Source organism: Anabas testudineus, chromosome 2, assembly GCF_900324465.2.
Source record: "Anabas testudineus chromosome 2, fAnaTes1.2, whole genome shotgun sequence".
Lineage (NCBI taxonomy): Eukaryota > Metazoa > Chordata > Actinopteri > Anabantiformes > Anabantidae > Anabas > Anabas testudineus.
In genome coordinates, this window is record NC_046611.1 from 29,946,173 (window position 1) to 29,971,250 (window position 25,078).

Genomic DNA, 25,078 nt, shown 5'->3' on the forward strand with positions numbered 1-25,078 from the left:
CTGATCATCTCCACACATACAACTATAATAATGTAAAATATAATTAAGTATAAGGTGAGCTGTATTTCTTTTGTTAATGGTGAAATCCTGTAACCTCTTCCATAAATCTTCTACATACCAGAGAAATAAACACAACATTACAGTCATTACGGATGTTCTTATTTTTTTATTCCATAGAAACTGCAGCATTAGACAAGCACTGAAGCCGTAAACCATGTTGCAGACGCACAATTCCCAGTTCGACAGACACACACACACACACACACACACACACATACACACACACTGTCATCCACACACATTCAATCGATGCCGAGCACTGGTGCAGGGAAATTAGACAGTAAATCACTGAGACAGGAGTCACACAGTCAATCAAAAAGTAAGATGGTGGGAGGAAGGGTTGACAGCACGCAGAGAGGGCTCGGGGGGGGGGGGGGGGGGGGGGGGGGACAGCGACACCCACTGACCTCTTAAAATCATCCTTAACGGAGAGAGAAAATAAATTACTCCTACAGTAAGTACATTCTCTAGATAAGGATCCATAAATATGTATTAGAGAGCTCAAATGACGGTATGTCCAGAGGTCCATGCTTCCACAATATACACCCATGACAATAAATATTGGATATAGTCACAATACAGCATCAAGATGGGTGTTTATTTCCTTTGAACAAGTAGAGGGTACATCACAACACGGCAAGAGTCAGCATTCATAAACCAGCTGAGGAGGGGAATCTGAATCTGTCCGTAACTGGATTTTATTAAAGGGGGTTGCCTTGGTTACGTCTCTCCTGCTGCTACAAACAAGTGAAGATATGAGAAGAAGGAAGGAAAGTCTGCAGAAGCACCAGTGAGCTTATTCTCCAGGCTTTAACCTGGCTCATATTAGAGAGAAGGAGAGGGGGTGGTAGGTGGTAGATACAAAAGGAGGAAGAAACTGAAACGGAGAGTCACCCTGTGAAAAATGTGAAACGGCAGATCAGTGAAAAGCAAATTAAAACGGTTACCTTTCTCAGCACTGACTCTAAAACGCTCTTTAAAAAAAAAAAAAAAAAAAGCTCTGAGCAGTCAGTCACAACAGAAGGGGAGGCGGGAGGGGACCTAGTTTTGACAGCATCACTTCCCGTTGCTAAGTAACGGTCTCCAAGGGCAGGGCACCCCACCCCACCTCTACCTCCACCAAGTCCTTCTCTTCAGGAGTTTGTGAATGCTGGCAAAGCGAGAATTAGCAGTTTAGCGTGAGCAGTCAGAGAGCAACACTGGAACTGGACGTGAAGCACAGTTTGCATTGTGGTGCTGTGCTTCAGCTGCGACACACTTTACCAACACTCCAACATCAATTTGATGTCTGAACATCAGCTTGTAACAATTTTCAAATGAACATTTTCAGTGATTCAACTTTGAAAATAAACAACAAACACTTGATGCTGCTGACCCTTATATGGGATGAACTCCTTACAGTGACTGTCAATAAATATTCAGTGCTACAGAACCCAGATATCCAGCTCCACGCAGTGAATCTATACACATGGTTCACTAACAAGCAGTAAAGGATCACAGGCATTAAATATGTGCTGTATGAAGACTTTGCTCCTTGCTTTACTGTTGTTGTCACCATCATTATACCCTGCACTTTCCTCTTTCAGAATTTTGCATCTGCACTAGCTGAAATGAATAATAATGGGCGGCTGGTTGAAGATGTGCCTGCTGAGCTATTGAAAATGTTTCTATGGAGGAGGATGAGCTTGGATAAAACTCCAGTTCACATAAACTCAGAGTAAATCCATGTTATAATCTGTTGAAAGAATGTATGAGTCAGTGTGGCTCAGTCTGACATCTCACCTCTGGGACTCTAAATATAGTTCATTTGATCTCAGCATGAGACCCAAGCTGACTTATAAATACGGGGTGAATCCTGTGTGGATGTCACAGCCTGGGCAGTTCAGGGTAATGGAGAGATCCCAGCCATGCTGCTATGGTTTAAAGACAGACGGTGAATTAAGAGACAAAGGTAATGTCTAATTACATTAGAGGAGGATGACAACTGAGTGGTTTAGTTCACAATAATGGTGCTATCTCTTTGAAATCAATCATCAGTCATGCTCTTTTGCAGGATTTTACTAATAATTCCTCGTGGAGCATTAAAGCAGCACAAAGGTGCAGAACCACTTACTTATGCCACTTGCTTTAGCCAGGACACTTTATTGTCACAAATTCAGGGCTCCCCACTTATAAACTGTCCAGCCTGATCACCACAGAAAAGATAAAGAAGTAAACTAGTTAACTGCATTTTTTGCAACAGTTTCCTGTGTTTTAAATCAGGCATTTGGATTTTGAAAATTGTTATCAGACAAAGGGGGAAAGTCTATATGCAGATGCGATAAGGCGCTTGGTACACAAGGGGCAACAATCTAACTTACGTTATCTAAACAGAGATAGCTTATCAGTGTTGGACTCGGGTTTTTCAGGCTGACTGGTGAACCGTGGTGTACTAGTAGGTGTTACAGTTCTGTGCAGCGTACTGCACCACAGCATGGGTTGTAATGTGCCCTGACCTCAGCACAGCACTAACCACTAAACAGCAAAAGGGAGCAGACGTCACTGTTAGATGCTAAGGACTATTCACATTTTCAATGGGTGACAGTGTAGTTATGTAGGATGACGGCTATTATGGCTGATGACGCGTTTTAAGACCTAACATAAAGCTTTCATTCCCAACAGTGCGTTGACTAGTTCGGTCAGTACATGGATAAACGGGGGAACTAAGAAGCTGAACGCTCCAAGGCCTCAGTCTGCTGTTGATGTCCCAGTTCCACTGCAGCTCAGTTCACAACACATCAACAGCAAAAACAGATCAACAGAATAAATACCACTCAATGCTCGTCGAAACATGTTCCAGTTCCTTGGTTTGTACAAATTAAATACGTACAGTACTGACTTCTTCAGACAAACGCATATTGTCATTTTAGAATATTTTCCTATGTACATTTTCAGTAGTCATTACATAGATAGTATTTGAGCACAGCTTAAGAACTTGAAACCATACAGGGGGTCAGAGACACATCAAAAGAAAAAAAGAATCAATCTTTTGGCTCGTGGGTCAGCGTTACTCTGGCACCAAACTGGAAGTCAAACTGTGTTAGCCAGTACTTTTTGTTTTAGTTTGTTTTAGTAGTCTTTGAGATGGACAGACCAGCAAACAATGAGCTGTTAGGTTTTTTGCATTACCTCACTTTTCAATTATCACGATGAAGTACAAACAAAGATTTAGCTCTGTTACATCCTGCTAATTACCAGCGTTATTTGTTCTCTTCTCTCTCTTCTTCCGTTGGCTCTCTTTACTCTTCTGGATTTATATTTGTTGTTGCGCTTCAGATGTTCTAGGGGGCAGCTGGACGCACGCTGAAATTCCTATATTTTTTTCTTATTGTCAAAAAGAAATCTCCTTAAATAACAATTAATTGACTCTATGCTCACAAGCACTGTCAACACCTAAACCTAATCTGTAAACTTAACGTAATATGAAAACAAACAGCCAAAGGATTTTCATAGGATTTTCACGACACCGAGCACAAACTAAGAATAACAGCAGCCTTGACATTTAACACTTGAAATGGAAACCGATCCACTATTCAACTGAATTTGAATGTCTTGCATAGCTCCAAGCCTGCATGTCACCCCGCATGTTAAAGAGTCTTTATAAAGCATGTCACACACACGATGTGACATTGGCTTGCAGCAGGGGAAATCCATTGTAGTGCAATACAAGGATAAACCTCCCACACTGCAGAGCGTTTATTCACATCCGTGTGCAGACAGAGCAACCTTAAGGCTGAGCCATGCTTCGTGGCAACATAAAACATAAAAGTATCGCTGCTTTGGCCACATACAAACTGATGCTCATACTTCTGTAGCTGCATAAGGCATCTCAACCCTTTACACTGATTGAAGTCTCCTACACACTCTATTACAGCCTGAATGTCTTGCATACGTAAACCAGAGATGTAATAACCCACCAGCAAAACCATTGATTTTTTTTTTTCTCTTGTATCACACATACAGAGGAAACATACAGTGCAGACGGAGACTGAAGCTATCAAGCACACTGATTTCTTTTTAAACATTCACTTGGTAAAACTAGCAAGTATTTCAGATTATAGCAATAATAGAGCGGCACAGTTTTAGCAGAAAGGACTGTCGTTCTTCCTCGGCTGTCCTCGTTCGGACCCACAGTGTAAGGTGTTGACTTCAAGACCCAGTTTTGTAGAAGAGGGAGCGGGAAAGGAGAGGCGCAAAACCCTCACAGTCAAGACAGTAGCATTAGTCGTGGGTCTCATCTGCCTCCACTTGTCCTCCTGTTGCAGTTCACTTTGAATTACAAGTGCATCTCCTCAAAAGTCCTCTCTCAAAATAATATTAATAAAAATAATAATAATTAAAAACAGGAAAGACTTCCTCATAAATAAAAGTTTGATTATTACACGCACAGCTTTTCCCATACTGTGGAGGCAGCTTGTCAGGAAACCAGAGCTCATAGTGGTGCAGCTTCTCTGTCTGTAACAGAACTGACTCTGGTAGCTGAAAAAAAAAAAAGAACAGTTCCAACGATACCCAGGACCTACTGCTGCTTTAAGGTAACACGGGCGTTCAGCCGTCCTGATGAGCTAACAGTAGAGCGACATCCTGCTGCGCCGCATGGCTTCGCTGATAAGGTAAGCTGGGCTGACCTCTGGTTCTTCTGTCATCACCACAATGTTCTGCCACTCTCCACACTGGTTCGATTTCTTGATGGTATCCACCACGCAAAGGGCATAAAGGCAATCCTCAAACGTGGCAGCCATTGTCAGGGGCCTCCCATCCCACGTCCGGCGGTCTTCTTGGTCCTGAAAGGCCAGGCGCACAGCCTGGATCATACGGATCATCCCAATGAGATACGGAGAAGGAATGTCACTGAAGGCCTTCTCCGGTAAGGAAGCCTTCTCAAGAGGTGTGCTGTCTTTGAGCAGTAGTTCTGGGCCACCACCGCTACCTCCGCCCCCACTGTTCTTCTGTCCATATAAGTCCGTCCCCGTGACCGTTAACCGCCCAACAGTCCCCACAACAATCACCTCCTGACGAAACTCTCCGGGAACGTTGAAGTTCAGTGTGACAGTGCAGCAGGCGCCTCCTTCCAGTACCATCTGGAACGTACAGAAGTCGTCACTGGTGATCTGACGGATGCCCCGGATGTGGTCCGTCTGTTTGACAAATGTCTTAAGGAAACCGTGGACCTTTGCCGCACGCTGCCCTGTCAGAAATGTAAGAAGGTCGATGATGTAACTGCCTACAGAGTGCAGACCGCCACCTCCCATCAGGTCATCACAGCTCCAGTTGTACTTCTTCCCGAGGAGACTACCACTGTGGACCTAAAGGTAAAAGAGGAGACGTCTTTATGTTCGCTTGAAAGTGATCAGGACAACTTAAAACAAAAGAGTGCAACAGCTGGAATTGCACTAAGGATGCTCAGACTGCTATAGTGCCTCTGAGCAAGATTCCTGCTCTAACTCAGACCAACCTCTAGAGACGGTTTCACATTGATGTAATTGTTAGAAATGTTTAAAAGCATTAAATCAAACAACCATTCATCGTTTTCGTCTCACCTGGGCCTCACAGACCAGAAGCTCCCCAACGTAGCCTTCCTCTAGGAGTTCCTTCATTCGAACAAAGGCTGGCAAGAAACGCAGCACGTTTCCCATGATGCTCAGCAGCTTGGGGTAGTACTGGGCTGCTGACATCATTCGGAAGGCATCCAGCGGTGTGGCAGTCCTGTCACAGATGACGTTCTTTCCAATACCTTGAGAAAGAGAAGAGAGACCATTGGGAATTCGTCAAGTGAGTCTTATTCTAGACACTACTGCTCTTTATAGTGTAAAAGTAAGATGGAAAAAAAAGGTAAGTCCAAGAGAGCAAGTAACAAAAAACAGAAGGACAGTGGTCTGCCGTAGTAACACACTCAGACATAATATCCTCTTGAGCCAGAAGATATCCCAACTCCCAAAATAGCTCAAAAAACTTAATAAAGTCAAAGAAACTTAATAAAATAATAAAACCACTGCTGTTAAATTTAGATTTTGTTGCTAATTTCCCCATTTTTACAATCAAAATAAAGACCCAGAAACCAATAGAAAACCAAACTCTTGGCAAAAGCTGTGTTGCAGAATTCAATTTAAAAGGGCTTTAAAAACTGGCAGGCATGCAAGATGCTGCAGCTCTCACTGTGTGGTGAAAGACTGCTGTGCTGGTATTACTGCAGGCCGGATGGGAGGTTGATAAAAAGACAAGCACAGAAGGCAGCGCAGATCAAGGAAAAAACAATCTGAAGACAAATTTAAACTCCCCCAGCACATCACATTGTTGTTGTTCATTCAACTTTTAGAGGACAGACGAGGACAACGAGAGCACAGTCCGTTCCTTAGGAACAGGAGATATGGTGCATCTATTCTATTCTGTTCTATAACTTAAGGTTCATGTGGCCCCGTCTGCTGCTGCTGCTGCGCCCCTGGAGCGTGAAAAGCAGTTTGCCCCTTGTCTTCCAGTCCTGGCTGAGGGCGTTTTGGGTGGAGAGGCCTTCCTGGAAGAGAAACTTCCCATGCTAATCATCCATTAACTCCAATTCTCTAGGCCAGAAAATTAATCCCTTTGACCCAGTTCTGAGGAGTGCAGTGGGAGCCCCCCCGACACTACCCGGCCCCTACAGACACATAGAGCCAGGCAACAACAATACACCCCCGTCCCTTTTTATTTGGCAGCAAAACACACACACAAATACTGAAAAGATGCATGGCCCTGGGTAAGGCTGGGTAAGGCCCTTCTGGCTAAACGCTAAATGTTACAGACAGATTTTCTTTGGCGCTCATATTGATCCGTCTTTAGAGAACAATAACTTGGCTTGTTACTAAAATGCCTAAAGGCAGATTTCACTCGTTATGATTAAGCCAAAATACACAAAAGTTATTTAAGTCACATAAAGTTCAGAGATGCACTCTGCTCCACAGGTTCACAATGTCAGCGCTTCTTTGACTCTATTTGCTCCTAGATATGTTAAATAACTAAGCAGCTTTTGTATCAGAACTAATGGAAACACCTGGGACTGACCGGCGATATTCATCTTTTGATTTTGGACAAAACCTTGTCAGCGTACAGCAAACACACACAAACTGGACTCGCCATTCAAGTAGCTTTGGAGGGTATTGTTATTAAACTATCTGAAGGTCTGCAGAGTCACTTCAACCAAGACCAAGCTCTGAGTGCAACCTTTCCAGAGATAAAAACAGCCCCTCTTTGAATCACCAGTGACCTTTCGCTCCTCACAAAGCTCAGAAAGGTCAAGGCCGGCTTAGACCAGGCAGCCTGTTGAGTCATCGGAGCTACTCAGCCACAGCCTCCCTGGACAGCGAGAGGATGCAGTGTGTGTATGTGCCCAGAAGATTATGTATGCACCTGACAATGAGGTGAAATCAAGCCGCTGCGGTAAACGAACCATTTAGAAATAAAAGGACATTGCACCAAAGTGACTTTTGGTAGAGCACAGGAAATAGGAGAAGAAAAAAAAAGAATAAAGATGTGAAAAGAGGAGCTGAGCAACCGTAAAAATGATGAGAGGAAAAGACAGCAAGAACATCTGTCTGTCTGGAGTTTTTATTGTTTGGAGACAAACATAAAGAGACTGATCGATAACATTTCTTAACATAATGTTCTCTTGCTGCTTCTACATAACTCATGGACAAAAATGTGGGACTCAAACGCTCCCAAAACGTTCTCACCCTCTGTCATTGAAACGACAACTTTCACTACTTCACTCACCTCTCTGGATACTCTTGGATTACAGGTAAACTTTATGACCGCCATAAGTCATAAAAGTAGCAAAATGATCTTATTGCTCGTTCTGTGATAAGAGGTCAAAGGTCAGCTACACACCAGTGGTCCTGGAGCAGGAAGTACTCTAGTACTGTAGGATATAAGGGGGATATAATGATAAAATAAATTAAAAATGTGATTCTACTGTTTCTCAGAGAACTTAAAAAGCAACAATTGTAATGCAGGTGGCATCCACCCATGGCTCATGCAGATCACCCTCCGCTTTCTAAGTGATTCCCTCAGTAGCAGTGAATGATAACAGCCTGCTCGCCTACAGGTGTCTTTGATGTGCAGAATACCGACATCCTGTCAGAGAGAATCAGCTCACCTCACAGACTGAAATCCCATCCTGTCACCTCACAGACCCGAGGCCCAAAACTCTTCAAACAAATCCAGGTGGATATCACAGAATGTACTGTCACAACCATTAAGCCCTATTCCTTAACACACACACACACACACACCCAAACTACTGTTTCATAATTTATTAACACATATTCTGTTCAAGCTCGACTGCTGAAAAACAAATTAAGCCCTTAATCTCATTACAGGCAGAGAGAGATTTCCCAATAACCTGGATGGAACACATGACTAAGTTCATCCTCATTACAGATGTGGAAAACATGGCTGAATATCAGTCACTGTAGAACTTCAGGCAACGGCCTTAAACAGACACTACCAGCAGACTGGCAGCATTATGTGTTGGTCTAATTTGTCAGGAAAGGTTCCGGCTGGTTTACAACAACAAACATGCAGGGGGCGCTGTTCGTCCAGTGAAAGATGCTGACAGTGGAAGGAGTGACACTTATGGAAAATCACATTATCACTTTCACATATGATCATTTTCTACGTTCTCTTTGCATCAAACAAAGCTCTGCTGAGGTTCGAGACAAGAGGTGAAAGAGTTCAAGTTGATATTTTCAGTTTTTACAGATCTGATACATGCTGATAATACTTCCCTTCCCTTTGTGTCCTCCACACAATGTGGGCCTCTGACGTGTCTACAAACCTCTCTTATCTTGTTAACTGCTACATTTTAGTTGAGTATTTGATGATGAGGGGGAGTAATAAACATGCAATTCTACTTTTAACAAGTTTAACATCTTGCTGAAAGAGCAGCAGGATGAACAGGTTACGCTTCTTTTTGGAAAACACACACAGTTGCAGAAAGAGAAAGAACTAAAGGCATGCAGAGACAGATGACAGACCAGAGGAGGAACCAGCTGCATCACTGCAAGTGCAGGCCAGCTCACGTGCGTCATCTGGGCCTCTCGGCATCAAGAGGTGGTACGACTCCAGCACCTGTGTGTGCCTAATAATGTGGCCAGTGAGTGTCTAGTCGCTGCGACACACACGCTGCCTTGAAAGAAAACAAGATATGGCTTCATATGTGTCTGTGAGTGACAGAGGGAACGGCGTCCTTGCACGAGGTTTTAGCCGTGTTCACACCTCCAGTGACTGTGCGCGGGAGTGGTGCGCTGAGGAAGGAAAAGCTGGAAGTGGTGACGGTGCAGGAAGGTCAGGTCGGGTGCAAGCGAAGGCGAGGCTGGAACATTTGTCTCGACAGCATAGCTAAGTTACGTGATATTTAATTAGTCATTGTTCACTGTTATCCGCTGGATCACGGCTATCAGGACGGAAACACGCCACGGCAACTGTGATACTGTAGATTTCGCATGACATGACTCCAGCTGCAGAAACAGCCGTGGTTCTGTCCATTTTAAAAGAATCACAAGTGTAAACTGTGAATAAGAATAAAAACACATCCCAAACCCCTCTCCGCTTCCTTTTTCTTTGGAACATAAAATGACAAATGCTCCCAGCTGGATACAAGCCCATGCTTCCAGGCTAAATCTATCTTTAATGTGGTGCAGGGGCAATAGATGGAAGTCACCACGGAGGAAAACCAGGTGCATTAAGAAGGATGCAGCGTCGCAGCCTACACAATAGGTCCTGCAGTATAGGATGCCAGAAATAGAAAAGCCAGGGAAACCGGTTGGGAGTGATAGCCATCTGCCACGCTGTGCCGTGTACATGCTCCAGCAGAACAAGACAGGGAGCAGCTTTTCAGATTCCTATATACTGAAATGAAATACATGAAAACGATTCAGTGAGCTGAGGGAGAAACTGTCTACTCATTGTTTACATCCAGTACTGAACAGCGTCGTGTTTTATGTATGTACTCTGAGCGAGTCTATGGACTCTATGGAATTATAAAACACACTTTCAGATTTTGATGCTCAGAGCTTTTTTTTTTTTTTTTTTTTAGGTCTCACATAGTTTAACTGTCACAATGCTATAATTTCTGGACATTTGTGGAAGCAAGTGGCCCTGAAAGATCATAAAGCATCTTCTTCCACCACTGCAGCACTGGAAAAGCAATTTGCGGAGTCTATTAGGTGTGTGGGGGTGGAAAAGCCCTGAACATCACGAAAGAAAGTGAGTAATCAAGCGAGTCTCTACAACTGTTCGGAGTGAGACTCCTGACTCAGCTCTGTAAAATGCTCTGTGCTTTGACAAGTCCACCTGATAACACAGACCAAAAGGTTGTCCAAGGAAAAGAGACAAACAATAATGATCTGGCAATGGATTGTACATTCTGTTTTTAAGTGTTTTATACAGCATCACATTTCCAGTGTGGTGCACATACAGTATTACAGTAGATAGCATGTGTTGTAACAACGTAAAATAAAGCTGTGTACACTGGCTTGACAGCACAGTGGAGTAGACACTCAGAGAGACAGGCCAGGCTCATCTTTCTGCTGATTATGCCAAATTAAATTTAGCTTAAAGCAATTACAAAGCAAAGAGGGGGTGGGACAGAGACACAGACATGGAGAACTATACGTTACAGTGTAGGTACAGTGTACAGCTCTCTTGATATTTTTAAATCAAAGGAAAGAGGCTTACTGCTGACTAATCTGCACTTACTGCGTCACTGATATGATCCCAGTGTGAAAGTAGCATGTAAATAGAACACAATGATAGTAATGATGTATGAACACAATGTTTGCTTTGCTCCTGCACCTCAAGCAAACGCAAAGGCAAAGGCACAGCCCTCTGCTGTCACGCAGGAAGTCGCAGTCTGTTTAAGACGACAGGCTGAAGTCGCAGTCTGTTTAAGACGACAGGCTGAAGTCGCAGTCTGTTTAAGACGACAGGCTGAAGTCGCAGCTTAAGACGACAGGCTGAAGTCAGTTTAAGATGACAGGCTGAAGTCGCAGTCTGTTTAAGACGACAGGCTGAAGTCGCAGTCTGTTTAAGACGACAGGCTGAAGTCGCAGCTTAAGACGACAGGCTGAAGTCAGTTTAAGATGACAGGCTGAAGTCGCAGCTTAAGACGACAGGCTGAAGTCAGTTTAAGATGACAGGCTGAAGTCGCAGCTTAAGACGACAGGCTGAAGTCAGTTTAAGATGACAGGCTGAAGTCGCAGTCTGTTTAAGACGACAGGCTGAAGTCGCAGCTTAAGACGACAGGCTGAAGTCAGTTTAAGATGACAGGCTGAAGTCGCAGTCTGTTTAAGACGACAGGCTGAAGTTGCAGTTTGAGACGACAGGCTGAAGTTTCAGTTTAAGATGACAGGCTGAAGTTGCAGCTTAAGATGACAGGCTGAAGTCAGTTTAAGATGACAGGCTGAAGTCGCAGTCTGTTTAAGACGACAGGCTGAAGTTGCAGTCTGTTTAAGACGACAGGCTGAAGTTGCAGTTTGAGACGACAGGCTGAAGTCAGTTTAAGATGACAGGCTGAAGTCAGTTTAAGATGACAGGCTGAAGTCAGTTTAAGATGACAGGCTTAAGTTGCAGTTTGAGACGACAGGCTGAAGTCAGTTTAAGATGACAGGCTGAAGTCAGTTTAAGATGACAGGCTGAAGTCAGTTTAAGATGATAGGCTGAAGTAACAGCATAAATTCATTTCTTATTATCCTCACATCGTCCTAGCTGCATACCCAGTGTGTGGACTCAATAAATCTCAGGAGTTTACAGTCCTGGCTCTGTAATCTGTCTCAGGGCAAGTCTTTACAGTTTTTACATGATAAAATAAGAAGAACAGAAAGTATGTCAACAACTAGCAAATTCAGCTTGTTAATTTGCAAATGTGTGTGCTGTTGTTTGCTGTAGCACATACAGCTTGTAGTGAGAGTAGTGCAGTCCGGTTCTGAAAGCTATTATTTTGTTCAGTTTAATAAACATATTAATGTAATGACTATCTGTTGCATCAGCTCTTGCCCCTAAGGCCACACTGCTGCTGTGGAAATGTGCATACATGAAGTCTGAAGGCAGATTTTTGATTTGCAGATTTTCTAATACTTACTGACTAATTAGATCAAATGTGTGTGAAGTCAACAAGCAGCTGCATTGTCACATCTGTTATGATGCTATGGACAGTACAAAGCTGCGTGATAACAAAATGCAGACCTCTAATTATATTTATATAAAATGTTATAAATAAATGATACACAATCCAAGTCCCAAGCACAGTCAGACATTTCTCACAAATCCTTAAGCTGTTCAGAGCTTTGGCCTGAAACGTGGAGAGAGAGCTTTGGTAGACGTGTGCTTCCTTCTGTTCAACTATAACACTAATCATGCAGCACAGGCTTCAGAGTTCAGTAAAAACAAAGCCAGATGGACTACATCTAACACTCTGATGGGAATGATAAAACAACGGCAGGTTGCATTCTGGAGATGCATTGTCCATACTCCAGCTTCAGGTCCATTAGTGCACAGCAGAACTATGAATGATGACGAGCATTAGTCTCACTCAGCCGGCTTTCCCCTTTTGCTAATGCCCTTGAGTTCCAAGGAGTTTAGCATTCCTAAATGTGTTTAAGTGCTGCCATTAACCCTCTGCACCAGAGCAGCTCAATGGATACTATGGAGATGAATAATAACCAAAGTAAGGGCTTTTGCCTGCACTAAAAGCAAATGTTGATGATGGGTGTATACTTATGAGGATGTGAAAACTGAAGAAAGACACACACACACACACACACACACACACACCTGAACCTAAAGAACATAACCCTCATTCTACGACGTGAGCCTGCTCTGTGGAGCTGCCACTGTGGGGAGACTGGGGTAACCCTTTTTTATTAATATGAAGTATCTGCACAGTTGAAGGCTGCCATCCTTTAGATAAGGTAGAAAAATGAGACAGATTTTAATGTTACAGACAAAAAACAGCATTTTTGTTGGAGAAAAAAAACTGAACCTGCTGCTGTCCAAACACACCTCATGCTAAAGATAATATCAGTGTGCATGTGTGTCTGGTCTCCACCTGTACCCCCCGTGGTTCTCCAGAGTCTAATTAAGTGCTGGACTGAACTATCCCTCCTTTCTAATCACTCTGACACACCCGCACAGCATCCTAATCAGCACAGTCCCCTCACAGACCTTATGGTAATCCACACAAAGGAGACACATAAAACATGGCTGTCTGTCTCCTCACAAAGATGCAGCTCTGACCCTGTCTGGACCATTTGCATTTTAGCATCAGCACAGCTCCTGATCTCTTTTGGTCTAAGTCAAGCAGGAAGCGCACACACGCACACACACGCACACGCACACACACGTCTTGCTTTTGTTCCTGTAATTGCAAAATGAACATAATAATTCAGAGAGCAGCTCAGCTTGTTTACATACTAATGAATGGTTGGAGTGGCCACACATTGCATTGCTAAATCAGTACAAGCTGCTGTAAAGAGGATGAAATGAACGAAATCATTAACAGTAAATGTGTGAGGAATTCATCAAGTCCATTTATTATAAAACAGCAGGAACTGCCAGTGGTCTTCACAGAGTATAGATAAGTGATTCATTACCCACAGAAACTGTATTGTCAGAGTTTGGACACAAGCTTATATTGAGAGTAGCCATTGCAGAGTATCAGTTATCACTTCAATATATGTGAAGAAAGGTGTATACCATGTGGCACTGTAGGAGTCTTTGGATGTTTGAATCTCTCACTAAGAAACACCAAAAAATCCAGTAGCAATGCAAACCAAAAAGAACATCTACCTAAGCAATGTGAATGTGAATCTATGGATTTTATAGTTCATAGTGTCAGTTTCCCTGTGTGGAGTTCCCCACGTGAAGACATTGAGACATTGAGGTGAGCTCCACTGTGCTTTTCTGGCTGCTTGTGTCGGAGCCATGAAAAGGCATCTTTGTGCCCCACAGGGCTGCTGAAGAGTGAATGAAGGCGGTGACAGGAGAAGGCTCAGTATGTTCACGCACAACAGAGAGCCAACAGTTTGCTGGTCACTCAGAACTGATGCACTTTTTCCATGCACACACCAATGAGCACTAGTACACATCGACTCACCGCTCTTGCACATGACTCACAGCACGTGACTAGTATTCAGTTGACTCGTAAGCTTATTACCTCTATACAACTATATGTCCTGGAGGAAAGCACAGGAAACACCACCTTTACCTTTATGTAATGAGTTCAACTTTTCTATTAACATTACATTTCACTCCTCAATCTAAACACGTCATTTACACACAGTATTTGCAAGATTATATTAGTGTTGGCATCTGGTTCAGCCAGCTACGTAGCACCTACACCTGACAGTTAGAGAAAGGTGGTGAACACAATTCTCCGCCTTTTCCTACCCTCCGGCTGCACAGTGCCTAATATACCAGGGTTTCAGCTGCAGTGTGACATTATACAATGGGTAGAAATAATACTGAGAAAAGATTGCAGAGCCTGACCTACTTCACTATGAACTCCTCTGAATCTCCTCAGAGATCCAGATGTGCAGTGGTGTGTAGCATACACTTAGACACAGCTGTCATTCCAAGAAAGGTTGTAGCTGGCTGGGTGGATTTGAATATCTGAGCAGATTAAACCTCGTCTTCAACTGTACGCAAAATCACCTATTTGCATTTGTCCATGTTGATCTGATCTTGCCGCTGTGGCAGTGACAGCGGATCTGTGCATTTTGTGCATACGGGCTGACGTCAGCTTCATTTCTAGGCTTCTCATAAATTCTAAACTGTTATTTATGAGGAGTCTTAGATTTTCTCAGTTGTCCTCAAGTTGTGTTTTCCTGTGTTCCCTGCAGTATTGAACAGAAAAGGGCTGCATGATGCAGGTTCATAGATTGATTGACTTACTGCTTACTGACCCAATGTCCATCTTAAAAGGACAGTTCAGCACTTTGGAATATATCAATCTCAATCTAGGTCTTAAGTGGAATGAGACTGTGTTTAGCTTTGCATAGGAGGAACGTAGGAAGGAATAGGAAATAGGAGGACAGCTATCAGCAGTCTAAAGAATACAATCTCTGACCAGTTGACATGTTGTATTTTGTGCTTAGTTCAAAGGTAAAAGTGACACTTGGTGTCTTTAGGGGGAGTTACATGCTGGAAGAGATAATTGATGAACATTCCTTTATTCATCTACCCAGTATTTCTGTGTAGTAAAGACAGAGGTAGTGAGAACAGCTTTTGGTATAGACCTCTGTTCTGAAACCTGGCAACCACACCATGACGACTACAAATTGTCTGAATTTGTGCTTCAGTATATATGGGAATTGAACAAATGTGATACACTGGTAACTAGTGTTTCTTTATTTTGTTTTTACTTTGGACCAGGCGTTTTTCCTCCCACGCCCATTCTAACTTTCCCCAAGAAGAGGAAAAGCCAGACCACAGGCAACAGAAGACTGAACATCGAACTAGCATCGTCAGAATTTATGGGTGACCAGACACATGAATCCAAATGATTGTGAATGACACTGTAGTTGTATCTGCTAAATAGGTAACGGTTTGCCAGCATGTTCCTCATACCAACTTTATAAAGTGATAATATGCTCATGTTCTTTTTTTTTCAGATAGTTTCCAAATGTGAAACATAAAAACTCCTTCAGCATTCCTTTAAACACATAAACACAGGACCAGATAAACAATGGTCTTCCTGTCGTTGTTCATAGAAAAAACAAAGTTATTCTAAATAATAGAGGTTTGAGTTTAGGTGGCTGCTTCATGTGTCTGCAGAAATGTGCATTGTTTTATACAGTGGTGCAAAAATGCAATTACTAATCATTTGTACAGAGTTTTATGTTTCTGGTCAAATCCCTGTTGTTGGCTGAGTCAGTGACAGACCGCTGGAATATACAGTACTTAGCCTAATGCTAAGACTGAGTCATGTATGAGAACAAACCAGATGCAAAAGATGGAAAGAGATATGAACCACTCAGTGGCATGAACCCCGAAACCAAGATTACATTTTAGAAAGAGAAGAATACAGCAGAAGCTTCTTTGGGAACAAAACCTGCTCAGCATTTCATCCATATTTCATCTCTCACTGCAGATTACGTTTCTCATCTTTTGCATGTGAGCACAGACAAAGATAAGGGTGAAACATTACATTTCTGCCAGTTATTAGCAGGAAGTGATCACGAAGAAGTCCTCAGTGTCACACAGACACGCGGGTTCCACCCATTCCACGCACAACAGGAAGCCAGAGGCACTCTGCTATGGTACACCAAAATATCACTTCCTGCCGCAGTTGACGGTAAAGCTGCATGATGCACTGCTGTCTGCAGCTTGAGAGCTGGTCAACTGATGCTGCAGTTCCATGTTTACGTTTCTTCTCATCTAAGTTTAATCTGAAAAGCACCTTAAAATGAAGACAACAAATATTGCAGTAACAGTGATAGTCCCTGAGGCCCTGACTGACACTAACATGGCCTCTCTGCTCTCATATATGCAGCTGCCTCTTGTCATCAGTCCCTGATGACCAATTAAGAAACACAGGCAGCCCTATTCCTGAACGCTGCCACATAAAGGAGATCTGAGCAAGCCTATAATGGAGCTGCATCACCATGGGAATACACAGGACAAGCTGGGGACAGGCAATAAAGAGCCAGATAAAGTTCAGCAGCACATTATAGAGGATGATCAGAAGCGTGGCAGAGGAGGTAAACACAGCACGTTGGTCGACACGACTTAATGTGTTTGTGCATGATGACAAAAGTTTGCAGATTTTCCATTGCCACAGCTGATTACGCAGGTATCTTTGTTTTGGCTGTCCACAGTCACACAGACAGTGACACACACTTAGGCAAACAGTAAGTGGGCGTGTTGTTGCTCTCATCTGTCAGGTATTTTAGGCTGGAAAAGCATTGATGGCGCAAGTTAATGCAGTTGCGTGTCTTAACATGGCACAGTATGAGATACACTGAGGAAGTGTAACAACAAGGCTGACCAGTACAACTACTGCAACAAGACGAGAGACTGAAAAGTCTTTACATTCAACTTAAAGCCCTTCACTTGGGACGTCCTGTTGACGTGAGAGTTACAAACACCATCCATGTAGTCACACTATTCCTTGTTCATGTCTAGCCATGAGCTCTGTTAAAGACAAAAACTATTTAAAAACTAAAGAAGGTTCTGTATCTTAAGGTTAACCTAAAGACACAAAGCAGGTAATCGCTGCAATCGGTTTGTTCATCCATTCGCTCAAGCTTGATAATAAAAAGAGAAAAAGAATTAAGATTCCACACAGTTACTCCATACTGCACCCCCGCCTCCCACCCCATCCTTTACATTTATTGGAAATAATTCCACATCAAAAGCTTGCCCTCTCTCTTGGCCCTGGACTTAATGCGACACAAAGCGATTGTTCTTCCAAAGCCTGCGCCCGAGGTTCGCCGCTAGAAAACAGCCCCTCACAGGTCCATGCAGAAGAACGATGAGGCTTTAGGGGGGCAGGGGTGAGGAGGACTTCTAGTTTCCAGCTTTCTTTTTAGTTATGCTCACTTGTCAGTGCAGCATGGCTGCTGGCTGAAAGAGCCACCCCCCTTCCAGCCATTTGTCTGACACACAAGGGCAATTTCACAGCGCAACAATTTCTTCCTCACTGCTCTCTTCCTCCCTTCCACTCCCATGCACGCTCGCTCACACACACGCTCCCAGGACATCATTAGCATGTTAATGGACATCGAGGAGAACATGAACGTGAACCAGTGGGAAACTTGACACACTGAGAAAGAAGGCCTGAGAATGGCAGCGTACCTCTCCATTGGAGGCATTCTTCAGGCCAACTCTGCCCTTTGTTTGTCTAAAACAGACCCGTCTGAAACATAACCAAAAGGCCACAATCCATCATGATGACACGAAGACACACTAAAAATGGAGTTGATGTGGCCTTTATCATTCAAGCCTGGTTACAAAACAAGTTTGGTTAAAATCCTGGTTTGAAATCCTTATTTAAAGGCAAACAGTAACGTTTCTAAGAAATCAATATACAGTTGGCCTCATGGAATAGAATCAGCTACAGTGGCAAGTCGGATCTTCATCAGCTCAGGAGTATTATTAAATGAATGTGCCACAAAACTATTCAGATTTTTCATGTCTTTATTGAGAACAACCAACCCCACAGTGGAAGACGTATGTGAACACACACTTGAATAAAGACCTCATAAAAGCTTATTAGAGTCAGAGTAGAGCTCCTTCGACAACCACTCTTTAAGTTTGCTCTGTACAACAAGAATATACTTATGTGAGCCATACATTGCCAAAAGGAGCTTTCAGAGAATCTACGATCAAGAATTGTTGATTTAAACAAAGCTGAAAAGGGTTACAAAGTGATGTCACAGACTTTAGAAATTCACCAGTCTACAGTTAGACAAACTGTAGAAGACTGTGGCTACTCTACCATGAAGTGTGCGTCAAAATGACCCCAAGAACACAAAAAAACACTCATTAATGAGGTAAAGAAACAACCCTCAGAGACAGCCAAAGATTTAAAGGCATCATTGGAACTGACTAACATCTGTGTTCAGTAGGTAAAACATTGAACAAGCAGGGTGTCTATGACAGGTCACCACAAAGGAAGCTGCTGCTTACTAAAAAAAACATTGCTGAATGCATAAAGTTTGCCAAAGAGCACGTTGACACTCTACAGCAGTATTAGCAAAATGTTTTGTGGACTGATGAAACTATATTGAACTACATGGAAAAAACACACAGCGTACGTCAGCTGAAACTTTCAGAAGTTGGGTGATGCAACAGGACAATGACCCATAACACACAACAGACTGGCTTCAGAAAAACAAAATCTGCCTTTTGGACTGGCCAAGTCAGAGCCCAGACCTCAAACTAATAGAGATGCTATAGAACGGCTTGAAGGGAGTCAAACACATGAGACGTCCAAAGAATATGACAGAGTTAAAGCAGTTCTGCAGGAAGAATTAGGTTTTTATGTTTGTTCTCAATAAAGACATGAACGGTCAGAATATTTTGTTTGTTTATTGTTTTGTTATTATTTTAGGCACTTTATATTTATTAATACTCTTGACTTAGATAAAGATCAGATCACACTTTTTGACAAATTAATGCAGGAAACCATGAAATTCCAAATGGTTCACAATCTTTTTCTTGCTTCGTTTAATAATGCAAGACAAACACAACAAAGTGCGTGTGGACTGTGGATTGAGAAAAGACGTAGGGACCTAGGGGCTTGAAGCTGATAACTCGGATAAGACAAATTTGTCCAAAAACAGTTTTATGCTTTTTAATTCAGTTCATATCTCCTCACAAATAAAGTGAGTGGAATAATAAAACACACCTGCCAGCCTTTATCAAACTAAATAAATGCACATTTTAGGTTTACTAACCGGTCAGAAGTGCAGTTGCATAACAGCATCAGTGATGGAAGCATGTATTTATGATGATGCCTGGTTGCCCGTTGCACTCAGGTTATAAATAGCACTTCGGGCCTTTAGGTGTCCTCTCAGAGCAGGTGTCCGAGAGCTAAGAGTGATGACGAATCCTCACTACAATTCAGCATATCTAACAAACTGCTGTTTAGATGGACGATGAAACACCTAAATAAATCACTTGGTATAAACCATTCAAATGTTCATTATGATGAAATAAATAACTAGATTTCATAGTAAACTTTTCCATGATGGCCGAGGTGTCAAGATAAGCCGGTCATTAACGTCATAGCATTTCACATATTCAACTTTTCTCTCTCACTTCCTCAATTAATAAGCAAATTACTGACAAAGTGTCTCTAGTCAGTGTAGTGACTAAGGTAGGAAATATAAAGCCAGTTAAAGACACACTCCCTGATGGTGTTACAATGCTTAAGAGCCCTTGTGAGTCAGATTTGAAAAACACCACCCACAATGAGCTGGTAAAGATCTTTGACTGTCAGCCAGCATAATAAAATAAACTTGCCGTAACCGAACCAAAACAATATGCTGAAAGACACTAAATGCTCTGTAGCACCGATGCGAGCTGCACTGTCAGATCATTTTCATTTATCTCTACAAGCAGCATTTTCCCATTACACATAAACATCAGACCCACTGTTCACACAAAAATATCAATTAGTTCAGCTTTAATGGTTTGTGACTATGTACGAACACGTTATTACCCAGACTGCCCATCTACTCTGCCTCAAAATGTTATTGGAGTGTGATGAGCTTTAGATGCTATTCATAGGCCGCACAGTCTGGTCCAGCCTGCGGGGATGAGCAAACGTCTGGCTGCGCAGCTCAGCACACACTAAACCTGATAAGTGTTAGCTTCCATCACTGGCACGAGACAAATCATATTAGGAATATACTTTCAACAGCTCTTTTGATTTCACTGGTTGCCTGTGTGCCTAGATGGCACTGACCCTAACATATTACCAATTAGTTATGAGTAATAATATTGATGTAGAAGGATTTTGTCATTTTCCTGATGTGCAGTCATGTGGAAACACTCATTATGTCAGTATTACATGATCCTTCCTCTTTGTTGTATCAGGATTTGTTTCATTTCACAACCTCTTAAATGACTAAACAATGAATTGAGGGGGGATTTTACACAAACGTCACAAACTGACATATTTTGCTATAAAAAGTTACATATCCATGCCTCTCTCTCTCTCTCACACACAGAGCTGAGCTGTGGTCTCCTCTCCCACCACTTCCTCCCCCCCCACCGTCATAACAAAACTGCACGGAGGGACAAAAAGTGCACCTGAAACTTGTGTGCTCGTGTTACATTTCAGTTCAGCTCTCCGATTCCCTCCTCTGGCCCACGCGCACAACCTGACACTCCACCGACACGACAACTTACCAAAATAAGAGCACAGTCTTGTTATGTGATGTCAAACAAAAACACAAAAGACACCATCTCATGATCTTCCTCATCAGATCTCAATAACAAAAGAGCAAAACCCATACATGGATCACATGATGAAAATGACCAACCACAACAACAAAGCACATGGCATCCACTGAAGAAGACCATGAGGTGTGGCTGAAGGCTGTAGAAAAACAGCTCATGTTAAATGATGTTGGAAATGTTGGCTGGAAAGCAATTGACCACACGTGGTCCTATTTTTATCATTTAAGAAATCAAACTTTCACAAGCTGGTGGCCGAGAAATGCTTCAGCCTCGCAGGAGTTTCTGAGTGTAGACAGCGTGACGTGGCCTCTGCTGCTACCGAGTCCTGAGGAAACCTGTGAGGCGTCAGATGCCTCAGGAATGCCACGGTTGTAAGAGGGAAACCGGGACAAGAAAAGGTGAAAGGAATACACGTGAAAGCAGAGTCGCTGCTAAACAAGACCGACTTGTTTACTATAGAGAGACTAAGAGTGAAGGACTGGGGGGGGGGGAGTTCACTCTGGTAAAACCTGAACAACGCGTGGATCATGCTGTCGATTTGTTTTTTCCATTTTCCTTGTTGCTCCATGTGACTAATTTTAGCATTTAATAGTCAGAAAAACCCAGGTAGAGGCGGACAGTCCTCACAGGGAGGTTTATTTACAGTTAATACAAGTAGGAAGGACAGAAAGAAACGTCTTCAAAGCCAACGTTCATCACCCCACAATATGTTAAAGACGTCTGACCACACGTGTCAACTCATGCAGATTACTATCAGCCTCCACACCCTGACAGAGGAGGAAGTTAGTTCTGCAGTCTCACATAGCTGGTGGCTCTGGTCACAGGCTCGTCGCGGAGCGCGTCACATTTCCTAGAGCTGTCATGGTGATGCAATATACTGACACTTGGGCATAAGGTCTAACAGGGCTCTCAATGGTCAGCTGACTGTAACGCACATTCATCTGATCTGGTGTCACATTAGCTCTATATTTGTCACAGTCATTATTTCATGTAAGATCATAAGATCCCGTCTCAAAACCACATCTTTTGACTTGGTTCACTGAGTTGGTTACTGAGCCAAAGTTCCGCTGAATTTGCAAACAGTGTTTATGTTTGTCCTCCGACAGGATGCAAATGGCGCTGGACGCGGACTTGGCCGGGCAACGGCGGCTGAGAAAGAGAGAGGTGGGTGGGAAGAGAGCCGGCGGCACTCGCACAATGAAGCTTTGAGGAAATGAGCTGAGAGGAAAGAGGGGAAGAATGGCCATTGACAAGTTTACAGGGGCTGGTGTGCAGGTTGAGTCAAGTTCACTGGGACATGATCGGCGGTTCTGGCTCAGGACCAGACGGACCAACCCTCGTACACGGCTGCACAGACACTGTGATAGACATGAATGTTAAGAATGCATGTTTAGTGGGACCTGTGGCTTCACGTGTGCCTGTCCAGTATTTCTTCACATTACTGTAGTCATGGTACAAACAAACAGTGCCTACTGTGCTTCATGCCTGTCCCTCTTTTTTTAGCTGCCACAGAATTTACTCAGGCCAATAATCAAACAAGGCAGCAGTGTGAGAATGAATGGAGCCACAGTGGCCTTATCATGCTTCTGGGATACAGAGGTAGAGGTTACGCGTTTACAGCGGGAGCCACGGGCGACTTTATGGTCACTTTTTTTTTTTTTTTTTGGATGGACGCACCCATTTCGGCCAGGTATATGACTCTTTTAATCCCCTCGCTGTGTGAGTTACACATTCACACAGCTCCACCTCTGTTCCTGAAGCACACAGATCTAATGCTGATGTTTCTGTGTTGACGGACAACAGGAGCATCACCTCTGTCCCTGTAACAACCCTGTGTTTTCAAACCACCAACATATTGCTCTACGCCCACTGTTAGTTGCCCGTTCTGCAGCTAAGATGTGTTTCGAGACACAACCCGGTCCCTCCCTGGGTGTTCTGCATCTTTGGACCCATTTGTTGAGCGGTCACAAACCTGACCTATTAGAGCTGGGTGCCAGCTGAGCTCTGCTGCCAAACTGTGGGGTAAATTAAGCCTGTGTGGAGTAGAGCTCAGTCGTCCTCGCAGTCCCTCTTTCACACCAGCTCCCAAATGCGATCTCCAAAATAAGCTGCATCGCTCCAGATTTAAACTGGAACAGCTTCCCTTTGTGTGTCTCTCTTTGCCTGCATTCAGGCCTCTTCTCTGGGGCTTCTGTGTCTGTCAGAGCCACTAACACAGGTTAAGTTTGGAGATGAACCGAGAATTGTTTCAGGGGAAATCCCTGTACGCAGGTTTAACACACACACACAGACACACACACACACACACACACACACACACACACACACACACACACACACACACACACACAACATGGCTGCACCACGACGACCTGTGGAGAGAAAACGCAGCCTAAATCTGACCTCACACGGCTTTGTGCATTGTGGGTAGGTTCCATATTAATGCAGTCAGTGACAGGAGACTGCAATACAGGTCAAGAGGCCAAACTCTGTGATCAGGAAATGAATAATGCAGATTTGTTCCTGCACCTACAGACAAGGCCAGAGCTGTGCTCCAGAGCACCGAGGCTGCAGCCTCGACTCTACCTTAAGGTCAGCAGCAGCTTCACATGCAGTCAGACACCAGAGAAGCTTCATCAATAGCAGAGCCATGTTGAAAAGAAACGTCTGCAACGCAGCTCATAGCAGAAAGCAGCTTCCACCACCAAGCAAGCTGTCACTGTGACCAGCAGCCTCACAGGACTCACTGTGCGTCAGTGGAGGGCAGGAACCCCACAGAGCTGACATGTAGAGGGTGTCAGTGTCCTGGCTGTCAGCCCTTCAGCCCGCATCCACCCCACATCCACCCCACCACACCAGATCATCATCATCATCATCATCATCATCTGCAGCAGCACTCACCCAGTGTTTTCACCGCGATCTGTCGCGTCAGAGGCGGCGGCAGGTTGATGCAGACCAGATCCACATCCTGATGCAGCAGCACGTCGTCGATCCGGTTCGTGTAAAACGGGACGTTCATCTCCTTGGCCAGCTCCTCCGCCTCCTCCTGAGTCCGGCCCCACAGCGCCTTGACGGCGAAGCCCTCGTTCTTGAGCAGCGGGATGATCACCCTGGCGGTCAGGCTGGTGCCGAACACGCCGACCCCTGGAAGCATGGCTCGCTTTTATTCGTGTCTGTTTGGTTTCTGGTTATTTGCAGGGCTCCGAGTAAAACCCGCCCTGCTGCTGCTGCTGCAGCGGCTGCTGCTGCTGCAGCGGCGGATGATCGGGGGGGGAAGCGGCGGCCGGGACGTCAGGTTGGCCATCCACCTGCAGCCAAACACCCGCTGTGCTGCATTGTCCCGACGCCGCGGATCCGCGAGCGGGCATGAATCGATGTGATCCACCCGGGGAAACAGTCCACACACGGGTGGAGAAGCGAGCTCGGCGTTAAAGAGAGCTATTTAAATGCACCATTCCGGTCTTCACCTCGTTCACGTCTGCCAGCGATCAGCGCACTGACTGCGCCGAGCAGCGAAGGGCATGACCCCCCCCCCCCTCCTCCACGGTCCGCGGTTTGTCTTTGGAGGACGAAGAAACGACAGCGAGAAATGAAATGTAATCCCAGTGACAGAGGCACCGTGTCCTGGCCGGTGTTGAGCTCCAGGCGTCTTCAGATGTTGCAGCTCAGACCTGCGCGTCAAGTCACAGTCCGCCACAGGAAGCGCTGTGTGGACACTCGTTTCAAAATAAAAGCACCGGCGAGGCGCATCTGCGTCTACGGCGAGTACAGAAGTAGAGCTTGTGTATTTTAAGTATAGACACAGAGAGCACAAACTATCTAACCATCTCCACTATATTCACACAATGATTATTTTTAGGTTGTGGAAGCAGCGTCTCTGAACAGTAACAGTTTATGTTGAGATACCTAAATCCTTTAGGATCTAATATCACTCAGCGGCACCATCTTGACCTCTCGTCTGTGATGAAGACAGTTTTCGTTCTCCACACTATGCAGGTCTAGTTCCTAATAGTACAGCACACTGTAGGCTTTTATTTTAAAG

At 44.0% G+C, this 25,078-nt stretch overlaps 1 protein-coding gene across 1 annotated transcript; it reads right to left on the reverse strand.

Moving 5' to 3' along the window:
• Window positions 1–151: 151 nt before the first annotated feature.
• Window positions 152–24,747, reverse strand: si:ch211-276f18.2 (glucose-fructose oxidoreductase domain-containing protein 1). Its single transcript, XM_026363202.1, has 3 exons — window positions 23,938–24,747; window positions 5,640–5,833; window positions 152–5,405 (listed from the first exon to the last, which is right to left on the reverse strand). The coding sequence occupies exons 1-3, from the start codon at window positions 24,188–24,190 to the stop codon at window positions 4,665–4,667; spliced, it is 1,188 nt and encodes a 395-aa protein (XP_026218987.1). The 5' UTR covers window positions 24,191–24,747; the 3' UTR covers window positions 152–4,664.
• Between the last annotated feature and the right edge of the window lie 331 nt (window positions 24,748–25,078).